Raw genomic sequence first — 25,637 nt, 5'->3', positions numbered from 1 at the left:
ACACAAAGTGGTTGTAGGCAATTCAATCAAGTTCATCTACCTCAAACATATAAATACCACCGACTATTTAGCCTATATATTAAGCTCAACTGTATTTATTTGAGATGTTAAAACATAATTTATTTTAATAGATGGATGAATGAAGCTTTCCCCACAGGAGTAGAGAAGCTGCAGTTCCTAAATGCAGTGTAGTATCTAGGAAGGGGGATGAAGCCTGGGGAGGGGTGGGTATGTGGCAAGATGGCCTTCCTGTGGTTTTAACATAGCAAGGAGACTCCTACCACCACCCCTCAGAGGACATAGTCCATCCAAAAGTCACTTCCTCCCCATCACTGCTCCTCATGGGTCAGCACAAGCACAGGAAGGGCTCCTCCGCTACCATGTGGCCACGGATTGGACAGAAGCCACAGCATCTCTCCTGTGACTCGCCCTCGGATGCCCACGACATTTCCAGAGCAAACTCAGGTCTCTGGTTGCATTTCTGAATTGCAAGTACATGAGTTAGGTCATACCTTTAATATCAAACGTTAAATTTATGATCTGCTAGGTATAGTACCAGGAGTGGATATATGGTGGAAGGCTCCTTACAGACACATGCTCCATGCAGGGAAACCCAGCCTATCACTGTACTCTTACCCATCCATATTGTTCTTCAGCAGTGCTCAGTCACTTCTGACTCCTCTCCCCACTGTTCTGCTCCCTGACCTCAGCACCCTGTCACCTGACCTTGGTACCCTGTCACCTGTGTCTTGGAATTCCATGGAGTATTTTAGAGAGGTGGGTAAAGGGCACAGGAGATCTTACCCAGAAGGCTTAGGGGTAGGCCCACCTCAAGAAGCATCCACACAGATGGTGTCAGGCCAGGGTGAGCGATGAAGGCAGCATTTCTTGTCAATGGGGCCACAGAGGAAACCTAGGAGTCCCCTGTGATGGTCAACCACCTGGCACCTTTTCTAACAGACATCATGTCAAGGTTTAGGGTAGGATGTTGATGAGAAGCAAGAGCAAGAGAGGGATGTCAACTTGCACCTTGCCCCATGACATACCTTTGACATTCGAGTCCCAACACAGGAACAAAATAAATGTCCTACCACACTTAGCCCTGTCTGTGATGGGACACCTTACACTGTGTACATTTATCGCAACTAAAGGAGGCCTGCAGTCACTTAGACCCGCGAAGCTCCTCTCATAGCTCCATGTCTCCAATGTAGACACTGTGGCCCTTTCTCAGTGGTCTTATCCCTCAGGCTCCCTTTCTGGGAGGGACATCCTGGGCTCTTCCACTTTCTCCACTGCTCCCACACGGTGTGAAGTTGGGGCAGCCCTATCTAAGCTCTGTCTTTACCTCTGGACTTGGAAGTTTTCTCAGATGATGCTCATCTGATGAGAAACACCGTGGAACATTCTAAAACTGGAGGCTTTCTACTACACTCGCCACTGCTCTGTCTAACCTCATCTTGAAATCGGTTCACTTTGGGGAAGAGCATTATGAAGTAAGGGCTTTCCTGTGAGACAGTGGGGTGCCAGGGGTACAGAATGGAAAGAGGAGAATGGAGGAGAGCCGGCACAGAGTGCAGGGTCCTTCTGGAAGGACCATGCTCATCTGGAGACTAAAGTGGGGCACAGGCAAGTTTTGATGTCAAAGGGACAAGCCCTGGTAAAACTCATTGACTGTACACTGGGCTCTGTTTTGTTCTGCATGAACAGCTGGGTCTGAAACAAGACCCAAGGCCAATGTCAAGTCCCACGTTCTGTGTATATTTGTACTCTAAGGAGAATAATGAGTAGAATCTCTGTATCTCTCCAGCTACGTTTTTTTATAAGTCCCAGATTATTTCCCCCACTGAAGATTAAGCTGTAAATTACGTCACGCAGACCTTTATCTTGGGAGAGAAAGAGTTAAGAGTTGACGTTTAGAAATAAAATAATCATAAATGTAGCCCAGTAATATCCTGGAACAGACTTCCCTTGCGTCTTTCTAAGCCCTTGTGACAACTTTGGATTGTGTTTCTTGGCTGGAAAGCTACTGAACCATTCCGCACAGAGCTCACACCAGTGATCTGGTGCTGATGCAGAGGTCACCGCTTCTTGGAAGGGGAGAAAGGCTCAGAAGCGCCACGAGACAGAATATCTTCATCCTGTTTCGCCTGTGTGCTTTCCCTGGGCCTCCAGCCTCTGCTTTTTGGCTTTCGCGTCTCTAATCTTGAAGTGGCTGCGGTCTGTTTCAACAATGCAAAGCCATTTCCCTCACCACCCGAATCAAATCAGATCCCCAACTTAACATACTATTCAATTTGCGTGAACCAGACTTTACCATCTCTAGTTGCCAAGGTAGTCTATGGACAGCAGAAGTGGCTAGACCTGACAGATGGGTGTCATGTCCCCATGTAAAGTTCCATTAAAACATCGGGCACAGAGAAGAACATGAGTAGCAGCGAACTCTAGCAATGTGCGGCAGCGGAAGTTACTCTGAGCATCTTAGTGGTTTATTTCTAGGCCTTTCCATGGTCGTTTTCTGTCAGAGGTTGACCCTGGGTGAATAAAATCCCAGATGGTCGGCACGCTGCTACCTCCAAACCAACTTCTTTGTGTCTCTTTTCGTCCCTGCTACTTCCTCATCCCAACGAATGAGAAACCAAGGTTATTCTCTTCTTCGACAACCTTCCCAGAGCCCTGCCCACTGAGGGAACGGCAGAGGCAGCAGCTGGCACCTACCTTGCCCATGCCAGGAGTGTCCTTCACCTTGTTGACAGCCCTCAGGAGACAGGGCGGGGCCGGGGGAGGTGAGGCCTGCAGGATCCCACTGAAGCTGGTGGCAAAGAGGGGAGCCTCCGCAACAGACGGGGTCGACGGCCGGTGTTTCTTCTTCTTAGATGACAGATTTAACTTCTGGGCAGCTCTGCACAGGGACAATAAAGAAGAGAAGTGGTATAATCAGATGCATTGGGCTGGCCGCTTTCCCCTTTCTCTTAAAGAGCCCCTCTAATTACTCCTTCTGTCTTCATTCTCTGTACCCTCCAGCCCTGTGCTACAACACAAGGAACTTAATTAATAAGCTATGTAATCACTGGGACAGGAGAAAGGAGCTATAAAACCACATGGCTCTAAGATCGCAACTTACAAAGACTTGTTTGTTCTCCACAACACTCAGCCTGGGCATGAATGAAGCCAGTCATCTTTGGGGATCCACAGTACCTAGTCCGCTAGTCACCCCCCTCCCCATGCCATTTCTCTGGCATAAGCCCAACTGTGAAGAACCATATGAGCTCATTTAGAATTTTTTACACCTTGTAAAAAACCAAGCCCGTCTGATGAAGAGCCTGGTGGTGACTGACTGGGGAGTGGCACTGGAGAAATATGAAGTATACTGGTGTGAGGAACAGACATGAGCCAGAGTATCCACTCCAGCAAGGTGCAGGGCACAAGACTACCATCTCCTCAGGTGGATAACGGGCTCTTGGGTAGCACAGTCTTCAAGTACAAAGTGATGTTTATGGGTGTGCAAGGAAGGAGAGGGTCGAGGTAACCAAACGGCACAGAAGGTACAAATGGAGACACATGGGGTAGTGCGGCTGCAGCATCATTAATGACACTGGCTGTTCACACCACACCATTCAAGTGCACCGTGGCACTTAGGGCACCATAATCCTGCCATAGAAAAGACATAAAGGTGCAGACAGCAGTGTGAGACAGGTTTTCACGCAGCCTGTGAGTCTCACTTTTTAAATTAATTCTTGCTGTATTATATCATGTCTTTCTACATAAGTATAAAGGTGTATGTATGGGTTTTTTGATGAGGGCAGGAGGAGGAGACAGTATAGTCTTACTATATAGTCTTGACTGGTCTTTAATTCTGTGTGTGTGTGTGTGTGTGTGTGTGTGTGTGTGTGTGTGTGTGATGCATATGTGTATATATATATGTTTTGTACATGTGGGTTGGGGGACGAGTGTGTGGAGGCCCAAGATTGATGTCAGGAATTATTCCCTCTAGCGCTTCTAGCTTTTTCATTGAGGCAGTTGTCAATCGAATCCAGAGCTCATCGGTATGGCTAGCTGGGGGGGCGGGGGGTTTGGGGTTGTGGCTACAGAGAGAAGTAGCTCACAAGCTTGGACATTTACGTGGGTTTTGGGGATCTGAACGTTGGTCTTGTCCTATAAGAATTTCAACCACTGAGCCAACTCACCAGTCCCTGACTATAGATTCTTGATCCTCCTGCCTCAATCTCCCAGGACAGGATAACAGGCATTCACCACCACAGCAGCTCATGCCAGGCTCTTGTATGAATTTTAATTTCCTTATAAAATGTTGTTAAATGCTTAAGTCTCTCCTAAATCACTGGTTCTCAACCTGTGAGTGGAGACTTCTTTGGCGAACCTCTATCTCTAAGAATATTTACATCATGATTCATAACAGTAGCAAAATTACAGTTATGAAGTAGCAATGAAGATAATTTTATGTTTGGGGGTCACCACAATATGAGGAACTGTATTAACGGGTCGCTCACTGCAGTAGGAAGGTTGAGGACCACTGCTTTCAAACAAGAGCTCCTTGCTTTATTCCTCAGGTCAAAACTTCCCAATGCCTCCACCCTTCTTAGCAATGACATAATGGATCCTTGAGGGGCAGCGGAAGGACAAGAGAACAAGGAACATAGCACTGTTTCCATGCTCCCTCAACCCAGCCTTGTTTGATGATCTGGAACGTTGGTCTTAACTTTGTACCAGTAAGCACCGTTTTTGACAGATCCGGAGCTACAGAACTATATCTGCACAAACATAGCCAGATAGCTTTATTAGTTCAAAGCTTACCTCTCCTTGACTAAAAAACGGAAGCTTAATTCTAAGGACAGTGACATGTCCAGGGAGAGGGTACACCAGGAGTGGGAACCAAGTGGAACAAGGTCTCTCCGGGTGCCAAACTTAGGGAGTGCTGAACTCACTCTACTGTGGGATGGCAGGAAACAGAGGGCAGGGCTGCGCTGGAAGAGCTTTTCCAAGATGCCTTCTCTCCCTGTCAGTGAAAGGAAAAAAATAGGCCCGCTTCCACCACCCCACCCCCATCCCTTCTGCACAGTTCCATGACCATTCTTCCCAGGGGTTTCCATCTAAAATAAAGGAAAGAAAAGATCTGTTCTACACTCATCCAGTGTGTCTCTTACTGGTCCCTGAGATTCTCTTCCTTAATGGCCTGCAGCTCAGGGTGTGTGTGAGGGGAGACAGTGATGGAATCACTGAACATCAAGCCTCACCTCATCTGCCCTTGCTGCTCCAAAGCAGGCTGCCTCCTTCTCAGGGAGTGTGTGTGTGTGTGTGTGTGTGTGTGTGTTTGTGTGTGTGTCTGTGTATGTGAGTCTGTATGTGTGTGTGTGTGCATGTGCGCGCCTGTGTGTCTGTATGTGTGTGTGTGTCTGTGTGTGTGAGTCTGTATGTGTGTGTTTGTGTGTGTGTGTCTGTGTATGTGAGTCTGTATGTGTGTGTTTGTGTGTGTGTGTCTGTGTATGTGTGCATCTGTGTGTGTGAGTCTGTATGTGTGTGTGTGCGTGTGTGTGTCTGTATGTGTGTGTCTGTATATGTGTCTGTGTGTGTGTGTGTGTCTGTGTGTCTGTGTGTGTGTCTATATGTGTGTGTCTGTATGTGTGTCTGTATGCATGTGTCTGTGTGTATATATGTGTGTGCGTGCTTGTGTGTGTGTCTGTATGTGTGTGTGTCTGTGTATGTCTGTGTGTGTGTCTGTATGTGTGTGTCTGTGTGTGTGTGTCTGTGTGTGTGTGTCTGTATGTGTGTGTCTGTGTGTGTCTGTGTGTGTCTGTGTGTGTCTGTGTATGTGTGCATCTGTGTGTGTGTCTCTGTGTGTGTGTGTCTGTGTGTGTATGTCTGTGTGTGTGTGTGTGTGTGCACGTGCATGTGTGTGTTGTGGGGGGCAGCACCAAAGGTGGTACTTATCTATATATGTCAAGAATTCTTTGCAGGGTAAGGACTGGCCACAGCTGGGGCAAGACTGGCACCAAGACACAGCTTAGAAACCTGTGCCTCTGCCGCCTACTCCCACATGTAATCCATAGGGAAGGGAAACAGGCTTCCTTGTAACTAAAGCATGCATGAGGATGACACTCAGAGGTGTTCTTCCTACAATGTCCCACTTCCATGGTCTTCTAGATCCATCTATTTACCACACAGGCACTTTGCCCTTCCTCTCTCCTTGGAAAGCCAAGCACACGTGACACTTCAGCAGCTAGCTGCAGCACTGTCCACACTGGTTTGACCCAAACTCCCAGGAAATGCCACCTGCCAACTTCCCACCCAAGCCCTCCCCTCCCATTCTCTGGAAGCTCATTTCAGTTAAGCATCTGTCCTCAACCCTCTGAAACTGCTCAGATAGGTTACCAGTAACTGCATGACGGCTGTCACGGTCTCAGCCCCAACCTGGACCTGTCAGAGCTAAGAACGCATCCTTCCTCCCTGTCCCCTAAGCTTCCAGGACATCCTGTTCTCTTCCGGTGTCCTCTCAGGGGATGCAGGGCTCAGCGCCTGCTTCTGTCTGCAGTTGCTGCTGATGGCTGCGGGGATCCCATCCCCAGTCTGTGAGTGCTCTGTCCAGCTTAGCTCTGGAGCTCCCTGTTTATTTATCTAAATGCCCCTTCAGCAATCCCACTTGAGTATCCAGTAAACATCTCTAACAGTCATCCTTAAGACTAAATGGCTTCTCTCCTTCTGAGGGCTCCTTATGCACTCACCCCTCCCTATCTCACAATAAAACAGCCCACCATTTAGGAGTTTAGACCTCACCTCACACAGCACACCTGAGCCACCTCAGATTTAATCCATTATGACACAAACCAGACCCAAGATCCTTCTACCACCTCAGACTCTCACATTTCCTATCTCTCCCACTGCACACCGCTCCCTTTGATTATGAGGCAATGGACATTAAAATTAGGCCACTCATGCTGGTCTCCAAATGGCCCCAGTACATTTCCACCTCACATTCCTAGCCCTGCCTCAGGGAGACCAGCATGTGGCCCATTCCTTTGCCTCCTTTAAATTTGGGTTTAAATGTTACTCTATCCACACATTGACCCTGCCCACCACAGGAGACTGTATTTTGTAAAGATGACTCTGTCACTGATGTTCTTACAACCTATCACTGACACTTTGCTGTTGAGAGGTGGGGTCTGTGTTCCTCCTCCCAGACCCTGTGAGGGAATTCCAAGTTGCCTTAGCCCACAGAGCATGAGGGAAGAGCTGTTGTGTGAGTTTCAAGGTTGAGTCACCAAATGCAGTGTGGACTTTGTACAGACTATGATGAAGTCCAGGTCACATGGACAGAGTCACACAGTCTCCAGATGACAGACTCGGGGGTAAAGTGTCCTTCTAGATGATTTCTGTCACATTTTCTTCCAGAGTCTCAGATGTCATGCAGTGGACAGAAGCCTCGCCTATGGCATCCCGTCTGAATTTCTGACCCCCAGGTACCGTGAAAGCTAATAAATGACCACTGTCACTTTGAACCACTGAGTTGGGGGTGAGCATGACAGCCCCAGGAAGGGACTTGCTCACTCTCTGTTGCTTGGCTCTTTCCTCAAGATTGAAGCCTTCCTCTTGCAGGCTCACAAAGCTCAGGGAACTCACAGGACTAAGGCTATCTAGACAGTACACAGTAGGGAAAGTTTATGACACTGCGTGCAAATCATATGAGGGACCGAGAGATGCAGCTTCTGGAATCATCACTGATGCTGGGGTGGGCTGTTCAGTGATACATATCCCCCAGTCAGCCACACTGCTGTAGTGACACCTCACCAGCGCTCCTGTGAGCACCCCTCCCCCACACTCCTGTGAGTGACCCTAATAAACTCCCTGGTTCCTCAAGATGGATTTAGGTGGAATGGTTCCTTTAACTTGTTATTTCCTCCTCTACGGAGGTGAGTAAAAGTAGATGCCCCAGGAAAAGCACCTCAAACCCCCAAAGTCCCAATTCCTGAACTCTGATCATTCCCAGACCAGACTCTGACCGTGTAATGTAGCACATGGTTTACTTAGCTATTTTGTTTATTATCTATTAACCTGATAGAATAAAAACCCCAATAGGGCAAAAAATGAAGAAGCACAAAAATGTCTGTTGGGCGACGAAAAGACTGAAAGACATTGGGGTTACCTTAGAGAAGAGAAAACTGAAGAAAGGGCCCTCTAAAATTAATTAATTAATTAATTAATTAATTAATTAATTAATTATAAAGAAAACAAGCTTACTTAGTTTCCAGAAAAAGGAACAGTGGGCATGGTAGAAACGGGAGGACCACCTCTAAACATGCTGAAGAGAAATGAATGACAAAGTGTCTATGGAGCACGGAGGCTAAGCGTGTTCATAGGCTACTCGAATCCGAGAGGAAGAGATGATGAAGACGACATTACCCCTCTTAACATGAGACAAAGTCAGCTCTAGGGCCTTTGTTACCCAGCCTGAACTTGAACAGCCAGCTTCTCCAGACACTGTGCTGGTTAACATTAGTTACTTTGACCAGAATTAGAGATCTGTAGTTGACTAGGTGACCTCTCTGGGATGCCTGTGAGGGGTTACCTAGTTTAGGTAGTTGAGGTGGGGAGAGCCATCTTAACCATGGCATCATCCCACTGGCTGGGGTCCTGGCTGGGGTCCTGGGGTCCTGGATGGGGTCCTGGATGGGCCATGGCTGGGGTACTGGGGTCCTGGCTGGGGTACTGGGGTCCTGGCTGGGTCCTGGCTGGGGTCCTGGGGTCCTGGCTGGGTCCTGGCTGGGGTTCTGGGATACAATGAGTAGTCAGTAGCATTCATCTGCTTCCTGCCTGTAGATGCCATATGACCAACTCATGCTCCTGACACGATGACACCCTACCATGACTGGCATGCTATACCTTCTGTAACGTACTTCAGTCATGGTATTTTGTCACAGCAATGAGAAGGTGACTAATACAGAAACTAAGTAGGTAACAGTGGACAAAATGCCTAAATTCTGACCATGCATCCATGTAGTGCCTAGCACATCAATATCATTATTTTTTTTTATCATCATCACTTTGACTCTTTCCAAGACTTTGTTTTTCCACAGTAAGTTTCAGAAAAAAATACTGTCTGCTTTCATAGGCTCCTTTAGGAGACTAAATAAAAGCATTATAAAGAGTTTAGGGGACCAATGAGTGGTATTTCGGTGAGATACATAGTAAATGCTGGAACTCAGACTGACTCTAGCTGAAGCAACCTCACATGGCCTCTCAATAGGGATTAGATTGAGGTAGCAAACTCTACCAGAGCAAAACACTAGCTGACACTAGCTGAGACATAGAAGCACGCTGGCTTTATAATTAGAAGGGAGTTCTGAATATCAGAGAGCGCATTCTTGATAAATCGCCTTCGTGAAACATGGAGTATTGTGTCCCTGAAAGTGTCTGAGTGGTAGGCAGAAATCACTTTAAAGGGATATCAGTGAGAGAACCATGCAGTGGAGACACGGGTGAGTTCCGGTCTTACTGCATGGAGACCGAAAGACTCCTCCAATCTCCCAGACACTTAGGAAAGCCTCGTTGGTGGTTACTCTGAAAAACCAGATTCAATTAGAGCTAATTATTTTGAGAATAAATTTTAAATCGTTTCCTTCTTAAAATGGGTACTTTTAAGCTCATGTTAGGAAAATTTCAGAAATTTGAAATGAGCAGGACGTCCCTTAGAGTGGCTGTAACTCCACAAAGGCACTCTCACCCTGACATCGTTGTGAGCAGCTCTCTGATGTGTCTTATATGTTCCAATTCTGTGGAGGCCAGCTGCTTCAGCTCCTTTTATATACGCCTCAATGACACACAGATAGGAGAAGGTTAAAGTTTAGAAATCGCTCACGTATAATGGTATTGTTCGGGGACATAAAAGGAGACGGAGTCACAAAAGAATTGAAAAGGTTGGTATTTCTGGCCAGAGGCATGTTTTGCGAGATTCATGTCCCACAGGAACCCCCCTCCCCAATCAGGGAAAACAGGTGAGTTGTTTTGTATAAATGTTCAAGTGGCAAATTAACCCAAAAGGCCATATTTGCCTGCCTCGTTCCTATGAGGGCAGCATGACATATTTCCCAAAGCTATTCATCCCAGCAGACCTCTTTAACTGTCCATTAACTTCCTATGCTTCCCAGTGCTTACTTCAAGGGAAAAGATCGTCTCCCTAGCAGGATGAGAGTAATATTTAGTGAGCCCGTATGGAGAAAGGGGCTCCGCGTTAAGCACAGGCACTGTGAGAAGAGGACGCAGGCGCACTGAGCAGGATTCGCACTGCGCATGATTCTACCCTCCGGCTCTCCATCCTTCCTCACCACCACTTTATTCTCCCACCACGTCGATGTGGGTTTAGAAATCAGCTTAGAACTGATGACCTTCATCCGATGGCTTCCTGTTCTCACTGGCCAGGTCGACTCAGAGCTAAAAACTGATATTATCAATACTCATAGGGAAGATTTAACTGGTTTAAATAGTGAGGTCATTTTAGGCCCCAGCTGTGAATCACAGTAGAAAATTAGGAAGGATTTTTTCCCATCATTTATACATAATAATAGGTTATTTACATTATTATACATAATTTATATTATATTAATTATATTACTATACACTACATACTAAGTTATACATAAATTATATATTTCTGTATATGTACGTGTTTATATAGTTATGTGTATATTCATACATACATTTATATGTATATATGTATATATTTACATGATATATACATATATAATATGTATATGTGTGTACATAAATACACAAATAAATCTATAAATAATATATACATGTTTCATAATTATATATACATAACATAATTATATATACATATAATTATATGTACATAACAATGTATGATAGACTTTATTAGATGGCAATGCTTGACTTTTAGAAGTGTGGTGTAATTAAATAGAAATCGTCAGTGTATCTCAAGATAATTAAATTGGAGCCTATCTACCTTGATGGTCAATGATTATTATACTATAGACTTTATCATTTTTGAAGAATTACTAGCTTCGTGAGAGTAGAAATTTCCTTAAAGGTTGGTCAGAAAAATCAGGCAATACAGTTATTTTTTTTCCTTTTAACTTACAAGCTTTCCTTTGCTATTTAATTAATTAATTTTTATTTTTCTGTTTACTATACAAGATACTATATACCATCATGGCATTTTTTTCAAACACAATGTTGTTGAGAAGTTCCCTGCCCCCACACCCTGCCATCTCCCTCCCATAATCTCCCTCACAGCCTCCTTTCACAGAGTCGTTTCTAAAGGGCCTTTATCCTTTGTATGATTCCGCCCAGAACATGTTGCTGAGCGTGACTTGAGGATTTGTCTGAGGGGTGTTCAAGGATGGGGAGCTCAGAAAAGGTGGGGGAAGTGTTTACACAAATTAAGAGGTCATTCGAGGCCTAGTCAACCCAGTGGGACAAGGCATGGAAGGGGTCCACTGAGAAATGACAAGGTCATCACACAGTCACACCTGCTGCCCTGACAGGGTCCTGACCTAGGTGTGGGACCGCGACAGCCAAATCATGTCCACCAGCACGTGAAGGACAACCCAAGCTGCAATTTAACGTGAAAATGGCTGGCACTGTTGGGGCTTCTGTGCCATCATGGAAATATGTCAATGCTCGGAGGACTGAGACTCTCTCATTATGAGTGAGGACAGATCACGGGAGTTTCCAGAAAATCCACAGGGTCAATGACACAGGGAGACAAGATAAACAAGACAGATTATATATAGGCAGAGGAGGTGGCAAGAGCTCGTGGTTCAAGAAGGACCCTCTGAAGAGAGTTAAGACACCTAACCGCGTGTAACAAACACCAGCCACCCCTCAGCTTGAGATAGCAGCTTGTCAACCTGTGTCAGAGCACTCTGCTTGGGCTGTGAAATACACCACAGGCATTTTGGGATTTCTACAATCAGGAAGAGTGCCTTCCCACACCCCACTGCCTTCCTAGTTCCTAACTGGCCATCAGGAAGGACAGTTCTATATCTCCAGAGACTGAAAAAAAAACAAAACAAAACAAACCCAACATATGGGCCTTGGAGTTGTTCTGATTTTTATGCGAATGATCCATTTCATTATCACAGAAAGATAATTTGTGACAATGACTTCAGATAAAGCATTCATTGCTAGGAGGCAAAGCACGACTGACCATCACCCTCCAACAACATCACATTAAAACGCCGCCACAGGAAATGGGTTGTGACTTCAAAATGGATTGAGTTTTGTGCACAAAATACTCGACCTTAGCCCTGGGTGAGAATGGCTGTGCATTTGTTCTTCTCTTACAAATCATCCCCACCCACCTCTTCAGCTGTCCGTGTCCTTATTTCTAGTGACATCGTAAAGCGGTAGGTCTTTAAAAGAGTGCTCATGGTTTGAAGTGTGGCCTTCTGCTTCTGTGTCTCCTCCTCCCCTGCACTGTAGATACACTGAGGGCTGCTCTCCTCCTTCTGTGGCCCCCAGACCTGCATGATAGCTTAGCATCTTGCTGATGGGATAGCATAGAGACACACTAGACTTCTTCTGTGTGTGTGTGTGTGTGTGTGTGTGTGTGTGTGTGTGACACCCACACATGCTTGTGCTCATGTGTGAGTATGGATGCCTACAGGGTGAAGAAGATGGAGTTGGAACCCCTAAAGCTGAAGTTATAGGTGATGTCGACCCATCCAACATTGGTGCTGAGGAACGGACTCCAGTTCTTAGGAAGAGCAGTGAGTGTTCCTAACCACTAAGCCACCTCTCCAGCCCCAACACTGTTCTTAATCCACCCAACCTTGGGTGTTACAGCAACACAGCAAAGTCTCACAGTTAAGTCGTCTGGAGTTCTCAGTAGTTCTTAATGCCTGAGAGGTTTTACGGTTTCCTAAAGCATTGCCCTAATGTCACCACATCCATCTTGACCCAGCGCCCAGTCAAGCAGAGAAGGTGTTTGTATTGAAATTTACGAGTTACAAAATACCAACACTTTAGCAGTTAACCTGATTCAATCCCCGGTCCCAAAAGTAATGGTTGTCATGCCTGGGACTGATACTTAAATAGCTATTGTCAGAATATTTTATCATGGAAACAGGCACTGAAACTAATCAAACCCTTTCTTCCTAGAAGCCCCTGTCTGAAGATCTTTCTATCTGCCCAGACCCAAACATGGTTACTACCGAGGGATGTCCTCTTACCCATCCTGTGTCACACCTGTGCTAATCTGGGCTCGCAAAGGCAAAAGAGAGCCACAAACAACAGACCTAAGTGACTGGGAATGCAAGTTACATATTCCACCATGCCAGATAAAACGGTTTTAGTTAATAAACCTGACGCTGTGTCCTCTAAGAATGAGCGGTAGTAAGTCGGCTGGTCATACTGAATGGAAGCATGTGTGGTGTTTTGAATAGGAATTCCCCTCCCCGCCAACATAGACTCATGTATTTGAATGCTAGGTATTAGAGTGTGGCACTACTTGAGAGGGATTAGGAGGTGTGGCCTTGTTGAAATAGATGTGGCCTTCTTAGAGGAAGTGTGTCACTGGGGGTGGGCCTTGGGGTTTCAGAAGCTCAAGCCAGGCCCCTGTTTCTCTCTCTTGCTGCTTCCTGAGGACCAGATGTAGAACTCTCAGCTACCGTGTCTGTCTATGCGCTGCCATGATTCCCAGCCATGATGATAATGGACTAGAACTCTGAAGCTGTAAGCAAGCCCCAATTAAATGCTTTCTTTTATAAGAGTTGCCATGATCATGGTGTCTCTTCACAGCAATGGAACTCTATAATATTGTTTTTTAGATTGTCTATAAATGACAGGCAGAAAAAGATAGTCCTAGGGGAGTTGCTCCTTTGAGACAGTAGTGCCTGATTTTTCTGCAGAGACGCGGTTGTCCATAAAAGATGTATGTGTGTCTACGACAGCATGAAGACTGCCCAACCAAAATGAAAATTCCTTCAGCGAATCAGTGTATTCCAGGTAATCCGATTTCAAGGTTCTAATGAATTTAATGATCTTTTCATTACATTGGGCTAAATCATTTATCCATATGCTAATGTAAAGTTAAAAAGAAGATGTCGCGTGATCTACCAGAAATAGACCATCCATCTAAGAGCCAAAGGCAGCCATTCCCTCCTCCGAGTTTTCCTAAAGATTTCTCTTCCTTCTCTGTTTGGCACAAGACTGTCTTGAAAAGGGGTCTTGCTGCTCACTTTTAAAGTCTTCGTTATAAAAGTAATAGCACGATATGCTCATTCCTCTGTGTTTTGCCTATGTGAAATTTAAAACTGACATGGAATCACGCACTTCAGATAGAATGTGTTACCTGAAGCTGCAAACTGCTGTCAAGGTGTGAGAACTAGAAATGGGCAGCGTTGGCAGAGAAAACAAAGCCTAATCTATAACTCTTTGCTCAATGCCTACAGTTTTTTTTTCTTTTCAGAGCAAAACTAATTAATTGTCAATGCTAGGCAACATGCTATCTGCTTTGAGGGTTTCTTGGTTAATTAAATTTGAGTATAAGTTTCATTTGCTAGAAGAAGTGATCTTCTTCCCTGCCATATTTTGATTTTCGAAATTATTTACTACAGTTGAAATCTGAAGGAATCATTAACTAAGGCTTTCCAAATGAAAACCAGCTGAGTGGGGTCTCTGCACGGCAGCTGTATGGAACTGAGCAAGAAGTGGGTCATTCTCCGTCTGGTCTCCGCTGCAAGGCGCGGCTGCCCTAGATTTCTGGCCGTGGTTATGGATTGCTGGTACTTCAGCAACCCTGCTGAAGTCTAAGAGGCTGAAATTACATCACCCCTGTTATGGTTGAGTTATAAAATATGCCTCCAAAAGACTTATGTGTCAGGGGCTTGGCCTTCAGCTGGTGGTGTTATCTTGGTAGGTTCTAGAAACACTAGGAGGCAGGACCTAGATAGAGGAAGTAGGTTTCTGGTGTTAGTCCCTAAGGGTGTCTTGTCTCTGATTCCCCTCTTCTGTACACACTCGCACGCACGCACGCACGCACACACTCACACACTCACACCACCAGGAAGTTCTTCTGCTTCACTCTAGCCACAGAAGCACAGAGCCAGGTGTCCATAGGTTCAACCCTCTGAAACCATGAGTCCGAATGAATCGTTCATCCTTTAAAGTGTTCCCTTGTGTACTCTGTCATATCGAGAGAGCTACCAGATGCCTCGCTCAATCTAGCTACTGTTAAAAAAAAAAAAAAAAAAGGTTGGGACGGAGTTTAAAAACTATGGCAGGTATGTCGTGCAATAAGGTGCAAGTGCCAGATACATTCGTTCAGTGCTCCGGAGCAGCGACAAGGAAGCAGCTTTCTCTGGTTTTCCTAAAGAACACAAGCAGTCGTGGAGTGGGTGGTACGGGTGAGATTGCTACAGAACGAAACCGGCTCTTAAAGAGAAGACTCTGTAGTCACCACGGACCATCCAGACTACTGGGAAGAAATGATTTTGCCAAACTTGCGTCCAAAGACGCGTATTTGCTTTTTGCCACACATACTTGCCCTCTTTGATGATCTCTGTGAGGGCGGGGCCGTTAGGTGATGAAGTAGCCCGAGGTGGCAGGGCGGAAGTCTGGATACCAGTTGCCATTGATGGGAAGTAGACTGAGCACCAAACACTAAGCACTTCTCCCACTTAAATCTCTCTAGTGCTGCAATTCACGTTATTGGGGCCGCGCTCCAGGACAGGCCTGCGCATGTGCAGTGAGGGTTGGTCAATGATGGCAAGGGTGGGGCAAGAAAGAAGAATTTAAAACTAAGGCAAAACAGTGGCGTCCTCTCATGTATTTATTTCATTGGTCTCAACTAATTTTTCATAATATTTCTTATTACTTCCTTGTCATATAAGATACTTAGTAAGTATTTTTGGGAAGGATTATCAAATGATCAAATGAAGCTGTAAGGAAAGAAAACCATCTGGAAACAAATAGTGAGAAATAGAGAAATCGATCAAAGCAAAGGGAAGATTTATTTAAATTCCCCAGTGAATTCTGTAAAGTGGCTGAAATCACAATAAACGGCACACTGAGCTAGTTTTTAATTTTAGCAGACATATTATGGGTAGATTTTTCTGTGGAAACTCCTAAGTTAAATAGTTATCAGACTCTCGCTTTAAATACTTCCCTTGTATTCTGCAGAATTGAGTATAATTCTGCTATTTCGTTTTTATTTGTGTGTGCATGGTGTGTATATGTCTGTGTGTGCAGGGGTGCATATGTCTGTGTATGCAGGTGTATGCATGTCTGTGTATGCAAGTGTGCATGCACAGGCCTGTGAAGTCTTGAGGTCAACACTGGATGTCATTTCTCTCTCTCTCTCTCTCTCTCTCTCTCTCTCTCTCTCTCTCTCTCTCTCTCTCTCTCTCTCTCTTCCAAACAGGGTTACCTGGCAAGACTGGCCAGCCAGGAAGCTTCAGGGGTCCAGCTGTCTCTACCTCTGTCCACCTCAGCAGGCTACAGAGAATGCCACAACCCCTATCTGGCTTTTTTGTATGGGTTCAGGGACTCAAATTCATTTCCTTATGCTTGCAGGGCAGGCACTGTATCAACTGAACCATCCCCCAACCATAATTATGCTCTTTTAAGTGGCCATATAGATTTTAAAGTAGTATTTCAACTTTACCACCATGTTAATTATTCCTATAATTTTCTGACATTGAGTGCTTGGCTAAGAATAAATCATCAGGCCCGATATGACTGCGTGGAAAATTATATCAATGCCTTGATAAAGCATCTAGGAACAAGACTGTAAAAAAAGAAATTAAAACATTTGTGCTCTGCTGTAGAGATGGCAAATGCTAACAAATGTGTAGAGCCTCTGGGCAGGTCCTGGCACTTAGGGACGCCTAGCAGTGTCCGGATGGAAGCTTTATCACAAGTGTGTTTTAGGAGACTCTTCCACAGAAGCTTCTAAGTGCATGAGTTGTAATCAAAGAGCTGAAGCAGGCGCCTGGGAGTTATTCAGCCTTTCCATTGCTGTGAAGAAACACCGTGACCAAAGGGAGGTGGGAGGAAAGGGTTTATATGGCGTGCGCATCATAGTTTATTATTCAAGGAAGTCAGGAAAGGAACTCAAGTGAGGTTGGAGTCAGGCGCTGATGTCGAGGGAATGGAGGGGTGCTGCTTCCTGGTTTGCTCTCTATGACTTGCTCAGCTGCTTTCTTATAGAACCCATGGCCACCAGCCCAGGGATGGCCCCACCCACAATGGGCTGGGCTCTCCCCCTTCCATGAATCGCTAATTAAGAAAATGCTCTCCAGGCTTGCCTATAGCCCAATCTTCTGGAGGCATTTTCTCAACTGAGGTTCCCTCAAATGCAGGCTCTGGCCTGTGTCAAGATGACATAAAATAAGCGAGCCCAATCCCTTTGTCTCTATGTCAGCCCTTAGTTTGTGTTTACTAACGGTCAAATAGACCATGACAATGATGTATGCCAATCTGGATTCTTGACCTTAAATTTGAGTTTTGGTTTCCCCTATGGCTGGGATGGTCAAAAAAGAGAGCTTTTTCATTTGAACTGGCGCACTGCGGCCATCTCCAGCTCTCACTGGATGCCAGGAAGGTTCTGACCACGTTTTTGTTTCGCTCTGAAAACTGGACCAAGAGATCAGTGATGTGTCCCTACCCTTGCATTGCTGGGGCACGGGAGATCACTTACTCTGGTTTCTTCTCCGACAGTGTATCCTCAGACAAGACTGTCCAGGGAAAAGAAAACTGATTGTCAACTACAACCTCATGTAAGCTGTGTCTTAGGGGCACTTAGATAGAATTATGCAAAATCAGTGCCCACACAAGACCAAAGCCTTGTGCTAACGAAATGGACACAGCTGGCCCTCACTGAATCTGAGCCGGCATCACTTTCCATAGTCCGCTGGAGAGAAGTTGTCCACACTGGTCATGAAGGCTGGTAAAGTCTGGCCACCATGCCTCTCATGTTATCGTCACAATGAGAAAGAGGATGTTAGAGGGACACGCGTACCACATCTTAGAGTTGGCTGCAGGTACGTGTATCATCCCCACAGGACTGAAAGCTCTTTAAGGTCCCAGGACAGCTCTCTTTTCTAAAGTTGTATTCCCCGACACAATGTGAACCACACACATGTGAAAGGATGGATGGACACATGCATGTGTGGCTGAGTGCATGAACAGTTAGGAGGATAGATTATGTCATTGGTATTACAGAAAATATTCTTCTTGACAGGATCAACCTTAGAGTCCTCATGTTCTCCTCATCCATAGTGAGTTTAGAATCACTGGTCCAGCTGGAGTGATTTTTACCTGAGGATTTCTCCGGGGCAGAGGCTTTAGGATGCATCGAGATGCAATTGTACACACTGCGAAACAAGCTTGTCGGGATACAGTGACAGGAACTTCACTGTGCATAAGGAATTCGATTATTTGGATGGGACAGGAGATAGGATTCTGTTTGGTTTTAGTGTGGTCCTTTAAACCTGGGGCTTCTCTGACTGTTCAGGATCTTCCCTTTCCTGTCTCGCCATCCACATGCTCCCTGATGTCATGCTGCTCCAAAGGAAGAAACAGGTAGGCAGCGCTAATGTTGAGTATGGCCTGTTCCAATAGGGAGCAATGGGCACTGATGGGTAAGGGCTTCATGGTGCCTACAAGCATGGAGCTACTACAGTTATTCTGCTAAGTGGACATAGCGTCAATCTGCCAATCTAAATTCATTTCTCTCTACCCATAGATTAGCACGACTCTCAGACCTCATCAGAGAAGTATATTTGGGAGCTTATGATGATCATCAGAGAACTCAACCGGTCAAAGGGCAGAGAGCAGAGTGCCCAGCCACAGACTGGACGTCTACACAAGACTCCCTCCCCAAGGCTCCGGAACCGAAAAGGAGGGAGTGAGAAGATGACACAAGAGTCTGGGATTGATGAGGCTGGAGCTAAAAACGTGTCTCCAGGACGTGACAGGGCAGCAGTACCTGTGCATTCACAGCAGCTGTGGTGGCCTGCACAAGTGCAAACCAGTGGACATTTTAGAATAGAGGGGGAAGGGGTTCTTGAGTCCCCACCCATTACTGAAGAGCAACGGACAACTGATGGTTCCCAGGGGAGGGGGAGTCCGTATTCTTTAAGGGGTGGCTCCTGGTAGGTCAACCACAGTGTACTGTGTATATAAAAGTATAGGTGGACAACTTAAATTTGAGTTGATGAATTATTAAAAACCAAAAAGACAAGAGAAAATTGGGGGAAGGGGGAGGGGAACGAGAATGTAACTGAGCGGAATACAATGAACCGAAACACAACGTATGGAATTCTTAAAGGTTTAATGAAAATATCCGTTAAAGGAACGATGCCCGGTACCTAGTAGATATTAAAGAAACACTTGAGAATAAATACATGAATGGGCTTCTCCTTTGTTTTTAGTGTTTGCTGGCTTCCAGGTGATGGCGGTACATAAAGCATTTTATAATACGCTATTTTCTAGGCTATCACATTCACAGAATGAATGTAACAATTGTGTTCATTATAATTAATTTTCTGTATCATTATTAATCTGTGTCCAACATGTGTTTTTCCAGGCCTTTGGGAGTGAGATTTTCTTCTTAAGTTATCTGTTGACACAAATATGCCTCTGGGCTCTCTGTGAATCAGAGGCTGTGACTTTGGGCTTTGCAAAGTTAATTCTAGAAGTCAGTTTGATTAGATGATTTTTTTTCCACTTCTGACCTTTAGAAAGGAAATCGCTTGCAAGGACCTCTCTTTACTCCAGGGAGACCCCCTAATCCGTGTCTCTTTGGCTTCTTTCTGGGGTAGTTTTCAGAGCACTAGGACACCCTGAGAAATCACTCACATTTGCAGACTCATAATTAGTCTGTAGTTTATTTTAGGAAAGCATACTTTTTCCTCAAAAGTATATTTTCTTTCTGTACATGTTGTTGAGTCTTTCTAGGTACAGTCTCACCAGGACACTCCCTCCTCTAGCCTCTGTCTCCTCAGTGGGATTGCAGGGGTGCACCACTCTGCTGGGATCGTAGGCACGCGTCCCTACGCCTGTTAAACCCATGACATTCTTACTCTTGAGCATGTTCTCGATAGGCTGTGGAATAATGACAACAATTCAATCCCAATCCTATCCTGCATATCCTGAGGATGAAGATGAGAAATAAACCAAACACTTATTTTTATCGTTTTTCTTCTCTATTAGATGCATAAAACTTCTAAAAGAAGACAAGTATAGATGTTCTACGTTAATCCAGAAAGTTCTCCAGCACAAGCCAGCATTGCCAATCTCTCTTGGAAGTGAGTTTCTATAGTTTGAAAGTCCAAGGCTCTCTCTCAACGCTTTGTTGGGCAACTTCCTGTTTCAGGCTTCCTTTTCTCGTTCCTTACAAACATCATTTATACACACATCCTATAGTTCCTGGAAAGCAAAGCCAATACGTTTACTCAAGTATTTATCCTGTGGGCGCCAAGGGCTTTATGGCCCTTCCTGAATGACAGAATGTCTGCAGAGATGTCACCTATAAGCGCTTGCCTCAAAGTATGCGTACTTGAGTTCCAACCCCAGAACCTACATAAAAAGCCGAGTGCCATCTCAGCTGAGATGGGAGGCAGAGGCAGGTGGATCATTGCAAGCTTTTGGCCAGCTAAACTAGTTTATTTAGGAAACTCCAATCCAGAGAAACCCTTTTCTAACAAAAGGTACGAGGCACCTGAGGAGTGGACACACGCACGCACGCATGCGCACGCAGAGAGAGAGAGACAGAGACAGAGACAGAGACAGACAGAGACAGAAACAGACAGACAGACAGACAGCAGACAGAATCATGAAGAGATCCAAGCATGTTTAGGAGTGTGCTCTTTAACTTTAGTTCCCTTCCCTAGAATTCTGCTCTTTAGAGTTGAAAAAAAAATCAGCCAAACATGTGAGCTGTAAGGATTCTCCCAGGGTCAAGACTGCAGCCACAGTGATGTTCAGCTTTCTATGAAACGTATCCAAATCATTATCCTACACTTCAGGGGCTTTAGAAGGCTCATTAGGATCTTTCCCTCCTATTATTGGCTTGTCAAGTGCAGATTAATAACGTAACCAGTTGACAGAATGCAGGCAGAGTGAGTGCTTACAACCCAGGATCACCCACAGAGTGCTGTACGATCCTGGGCTTTCACTACAGTTTCCTGGATACAACTTCGGGTCCTCTCAAGTGGCCCCAGGTTGGCTAGGCTCATTTTCCTGCTCTCTCTCATATACAGCTTTCTCCTCCATCCCCCTCTGTTTTCCAAGAAAGGCTTTTTAGAAATGGCTATACTATCTCCAGATAAACTAGTACGCTCAATTAGTTTATAATTGAAAAATGACCATCCCCTGTCAGTCATTAAAAAAAATCTGGTGTAACCACAGGACTTGTGCTCCCTCTTTATTGACCCATGATCTACTATTTCCAACCAGCTGCAAGGATGTGGTGTGATCTTGAGTTTTGTTCTCAATATGTGAGAATTCAGATCTTCCATGTTTCCCCAAAGGCCATGTGCAAAAGGCTTGGGTAAGGTGACATAATCTTAGGAAGGCGGGGCCTAGAGGAAGGAAGTGAGAATCACCAAGGGGTGTGCTCTGAAGGGGAGATCAGAATCTCACCCTCCTCTCCCTCTCTTTGCCTTGTAGCCACGATGAAACAAATGTCTTTTGTTGTTGTTGTTGTTGTTGTTGTGCTGTCCTCTGTGATAATGTTGTGTTTTGTCACGGACCAAAGTGACATGGACTGAAACCCTAAAACCATGGATCGTGGGAAAGCTCACTTCCTGCTAAGCTTATTTCCAACAGAGTTTTTGTCACAGTGACAGAGAGCTGCTATGGTGCAATTTCTGTTTGTCATTATTGTGATGTTCTGTTTAATGTGATCTGTCACTAATCACTGCCTAGCCTGAGAGTCTGCGAAATGTTTGGTTCTTATCATCGCGAGATATGCCTATGGTTGTACAGTGCCATCCACTCTTAGGCTAGCATGAGTAAACAGAAACTTGTGGTAATTCCACTTGAAAATGGCATTCCTTCTCAGACAACCCCCTGCCTCATCCTTCTAGACCCTCTATTCATTCTCTACTTATGTGAGTCTGAGAGCATCCTGCTAGAAATACACCTCCATAGTAAGGAGTTCTCAGTGGCTGACTGGAGTCAGCTCTGACCTCAGTCATTGTTTGCCTAGGTTCACTTTGCAATCCCAGGACCCATACAAAATGCCTAAAGTTCCTTTGGTGCCCGGTTAGCATCCTTACATTGTGCATCGACTTCCCAGCTTGCACTTGATCCATAGACCTGGATTTTAATATCAAATGATTGACTGGATTTGTATTAAGATCCCAAGAGTTTTAATCATGATGCCCCAGAAATGGAAATTTCTATAGATTTAGTCAACACTGCCAAAAGCTAAATGCTGACCACAGTTTCTCCTTACTATCTAGATTCACCCCCAACCCTTTTCCAAGTGCCCCATGGTTAAATTTTGGCACACACTAAACCGATACAGGGAGAGAAAGAACCCACACAAAACACCTGGTAGGGTGACGGCTGCGTCGTGGAGAGCCCAAGCCATCGACGTGGTTCCCTTCCCAGCCCCCCATCCTCCAGCTTTCTTTCTCAGTATCTGGCAAAGAACTTTTGTGTTCAGCTGAAGAGAATATGCAAACGACAGTCTGGGCTATCATCAACCTTCTTACCTAAACATAGACCTTACATACTTAGGAGCTGACATCTTGGATTTGTGCTTTGTGGGGTTCCGCCATGTCCCCTTGGAGCACCCATAAGCAGCGAAAGGCCTCGCAGGCTTGTGGCTTCGCTCCGCACCTCCACCCGGCACCCGGATATGGCAGGTGGTTCATGTGTGAAGATATCCGGGGTCAAAAGAACGTGAAAACGAGGGGAGCTGCTACAGCCTGCGGCCCTGAACCTGATTCCCAGAGCCCTTGCCCCGCCCACAAAGGTAGCCGCCTGTAGACAGAGATGACCATCTGCATCCCTACCGACTGGTCCACAAACGAAGTACACGCGTGTATACTGTACAGGGCTCCAGGGATCCCAGGACCATCTCGTGGCTTTCTATCGGGACTAGAACCATCCATTCCTGCCAGACATGCTTTTGGTTTTGATTTTCCCGAAAGAAAATTTTCTGCAGGACAATAGACTTTTACAGTGAGGAAGGAGTCCATTTCAACATGAACCTGAGCTCACAGGGAGTTGTGGAAAACCACACGCCCAGTCTGTGGAAAATGGATGGCTCCTGCTTTGGTTCCCAAGGCTGGGCTCAAAGAGGGTGGACAATAGGTGTCACCCTCCTTAGTGGTGGACAAGTCCCACATGGAAACAAACACAAGCAAAATAGAGGGGACTCCAGACTGCAGCAAAGACTCAACAAAACTGGGATCCAGGACTGTGGTTGTCAAACTCAATTGACTCCTCCATGACGAGGATTAGGGGAAGTAGGTAAGGAACATTTTTGGTACTCTGGGCCCTTTGCTTTCTTTCAAAATTTTGAATTTTTTTTACCTTAATTTTATGTGTATATATGGGTGTTTTACCCGCATGTATGGCTGTGAACGGGGTGCATGCCTGCTACTTGCAAAAGTCTGAAAAGGGCATGGGATTCCCTGGAACTGGAATTAGGAGGTTAGAGACACTAGGCAATTTATAGATTAGTAGCTCACGTGAAGGTAGTAAGTATCAGTTATGCAACTCAGCGGGTACCTAACAGCAGCCCCTCCCCTGACCTACAGTGGGAACATCCAACCTGAGACCCGTGTGGCCCTGGAGAGCTGTGAATGCAAAAATCATGAACCCGCCTAAAACATCATGTGTTTGCAATTTACCTTGTTAAACTTTACTGCACATTTCCTGAGGGAGATCCTTTTAGATGACAATGCTGTGTTACAGTGTCAAAAGGTTGGGCTTGTGGAGGGGGGGGCTGGGGGCGGGGGGAGAGTAACATTTTCCTCTGATCAGGAAAACTTCTACAGCCATTTCCCACGAGTCAAATGTCCTCTCCTTACAAGTCTGATAATACGAACTTTTAGGACACCTAATGCAGTCATATACATTTGCTGTGTATGACAGATGTGTTCCCAGTGAGGAATGTCTAAACTGAGCTGATCGATGGGCGTTACCTCGTATATCTCTGGGGATCACACTTCAAATCCACTCTCAGGGATTTTAAGGAATTTTAAGGAATACGGTCTGTTGCTATTAAATGTAATCATTCTCCAAGTCTATCAAAGATGCGTTTCCTGCCTGAAGTCCCTCTGAGGGACAAGGTAGAAAAGAGGGGTTGAAAATAGGTATACTCTCTGCCTGCGTTGGCTCTGCAGCCAGACCTGCCAAGAACTTGGGGTTCTCTGCAGGGCGGGTGGCATGGAAGAGAAACAGATCTCATGAGGAAAAGTACTGGGGGCTGTGAAAGTAAGAAAGATCGGAATTAGAACCCAGATCCTATGTGCCCTAAGAGAAACAAGGGGGTCTCCATGGCAACCCTGATCTTCTGAGATGAGACTCTCAGGCCACACTTTCTGAGAACCTTTCTTCACGGAATGGAAGCTGTTGTCTCGGAAGATAGCTGACAGACAAAGGTGCTCACACAGCAATGAGCTGACAGTCCATCTTAAGCAAGCTTTCCCAGCAGAACCCGGGACCCCAAAGTGAGCTTTGTCTCACCTGTGAGGAAGTGTAAGCTTTCTAAGTATCTGGTATGACCAGTGTAGACCTTCCCAGCTCTTCTTAAAACCTTCCCTGAAGCTCCTCAGGAATACCCAGCCTCTTTCTCACCTTGATTCTTTTTCTTTTTTCAATTGCTCAGCAGTTTTCCTGATGCTAATCACCTGCCTCTCAAAGATGGCTTGCAGGTATCAGCATATCAGGCCTTTTCCCTCATTCACCACTAAAGCTACTCTCCACCCTCCATTAAAACCCCGTCCTTGGTTGTTTATCTTTCTCCTTTAATAGGACAGAGAAGGCCCAGGGGGACTTGAGGCCTTTTTTCACCAAGAACACCTCTGAGGCACCGAGGGGCATGGACCAGGGGAGGAAATTCAGACTGGGATATGTGCTCTTTTTAAAATGAGCGGGCATGAGGAAGGTCGCTCCTTACTGTCCTTTCCAGTTCTGGAGGAAGCACCTTCTGTCACCCAAATCCAAAAGGGTTAAGAAATAATCCCTCCTCACTCATCGGGAAGGTTGCAATTGATACCTGCCTTAGTGGGGACCCAAAACAAGCAAGGTAACTTGAGTGTAAGAAAAATCTTTCAAGTCTGATTCTGCTTTAAAAAAAAAAAAAGTTTAATGATGTTTCTTTTCCCTGCATGCTTTGCTCCAGGTTCTTCCCTTCCCTTCCAAACCTCTTCCAGATGTGTGCATCTACCAGAGTTCATATAAACCAGAAACCCAAACAAAACAGCTCCAAGAGCTCAAAGCCTTTCCCCTTGCAATCAACCACTCACGTGATGCTGCCAACATGTGTTTTCTGTCTCAGATTCCCCTTGATAACAAAGGGCATATTTTAAAAGGCGTGGTCCTAGGTAGATTTGGCTGGCAAGAATCACAGACCAGTCCGGGGATTCAGTTTGGCTTTCGCCTGATCCCCGCAGGAGCTTGGAGACTCTTGATAACGTTAT

General features: G+C 45.5%; 1 protein-coding gene across 5 annotated transcripts in view; it reads right to left on the bottom strand.

Moving 5' to 3' along the window:
* Positions 1-25,637, bottom strand: part of Kif26b (kinesin family member 26B) — a 405,645-nt gene that overhangs the window by 114,190 nt on the left and 265,818 nt on the right. For all 5 annotated transcript variants that reach the window (NM_001109079.2, XM_063272386.1, XM_063272387.1 and 2 more), the window contains one exon: positions 2,716-2,899. In NM_001109079.2, coding sequence (NP_001102549.2) covers positions 2,716-2,899 — 184 coding nt within the window. The remainder of the gene's footprint in view (positions 1-2,715; positions 2,900-25,637) is intronic.

This window comes from Rattus norvegicus, chromosome 13 (assembly GCF_036323735.1).
Source record: "Rattus norvegicus strain BN/NHsdMcwi chromosome 13, GRCr8, whole genome shotgun sequence".
Classification (NCBI taxonomy): domain Eukaryota; kingdom Metazoa; phylum Chordata; class Mammalia; order Rodentia; family Muridae; genus Rattus; species Rattus norvegicus.
This window is presented reverse-complemented; position numbering and strand designations above follow the sequence as displayed.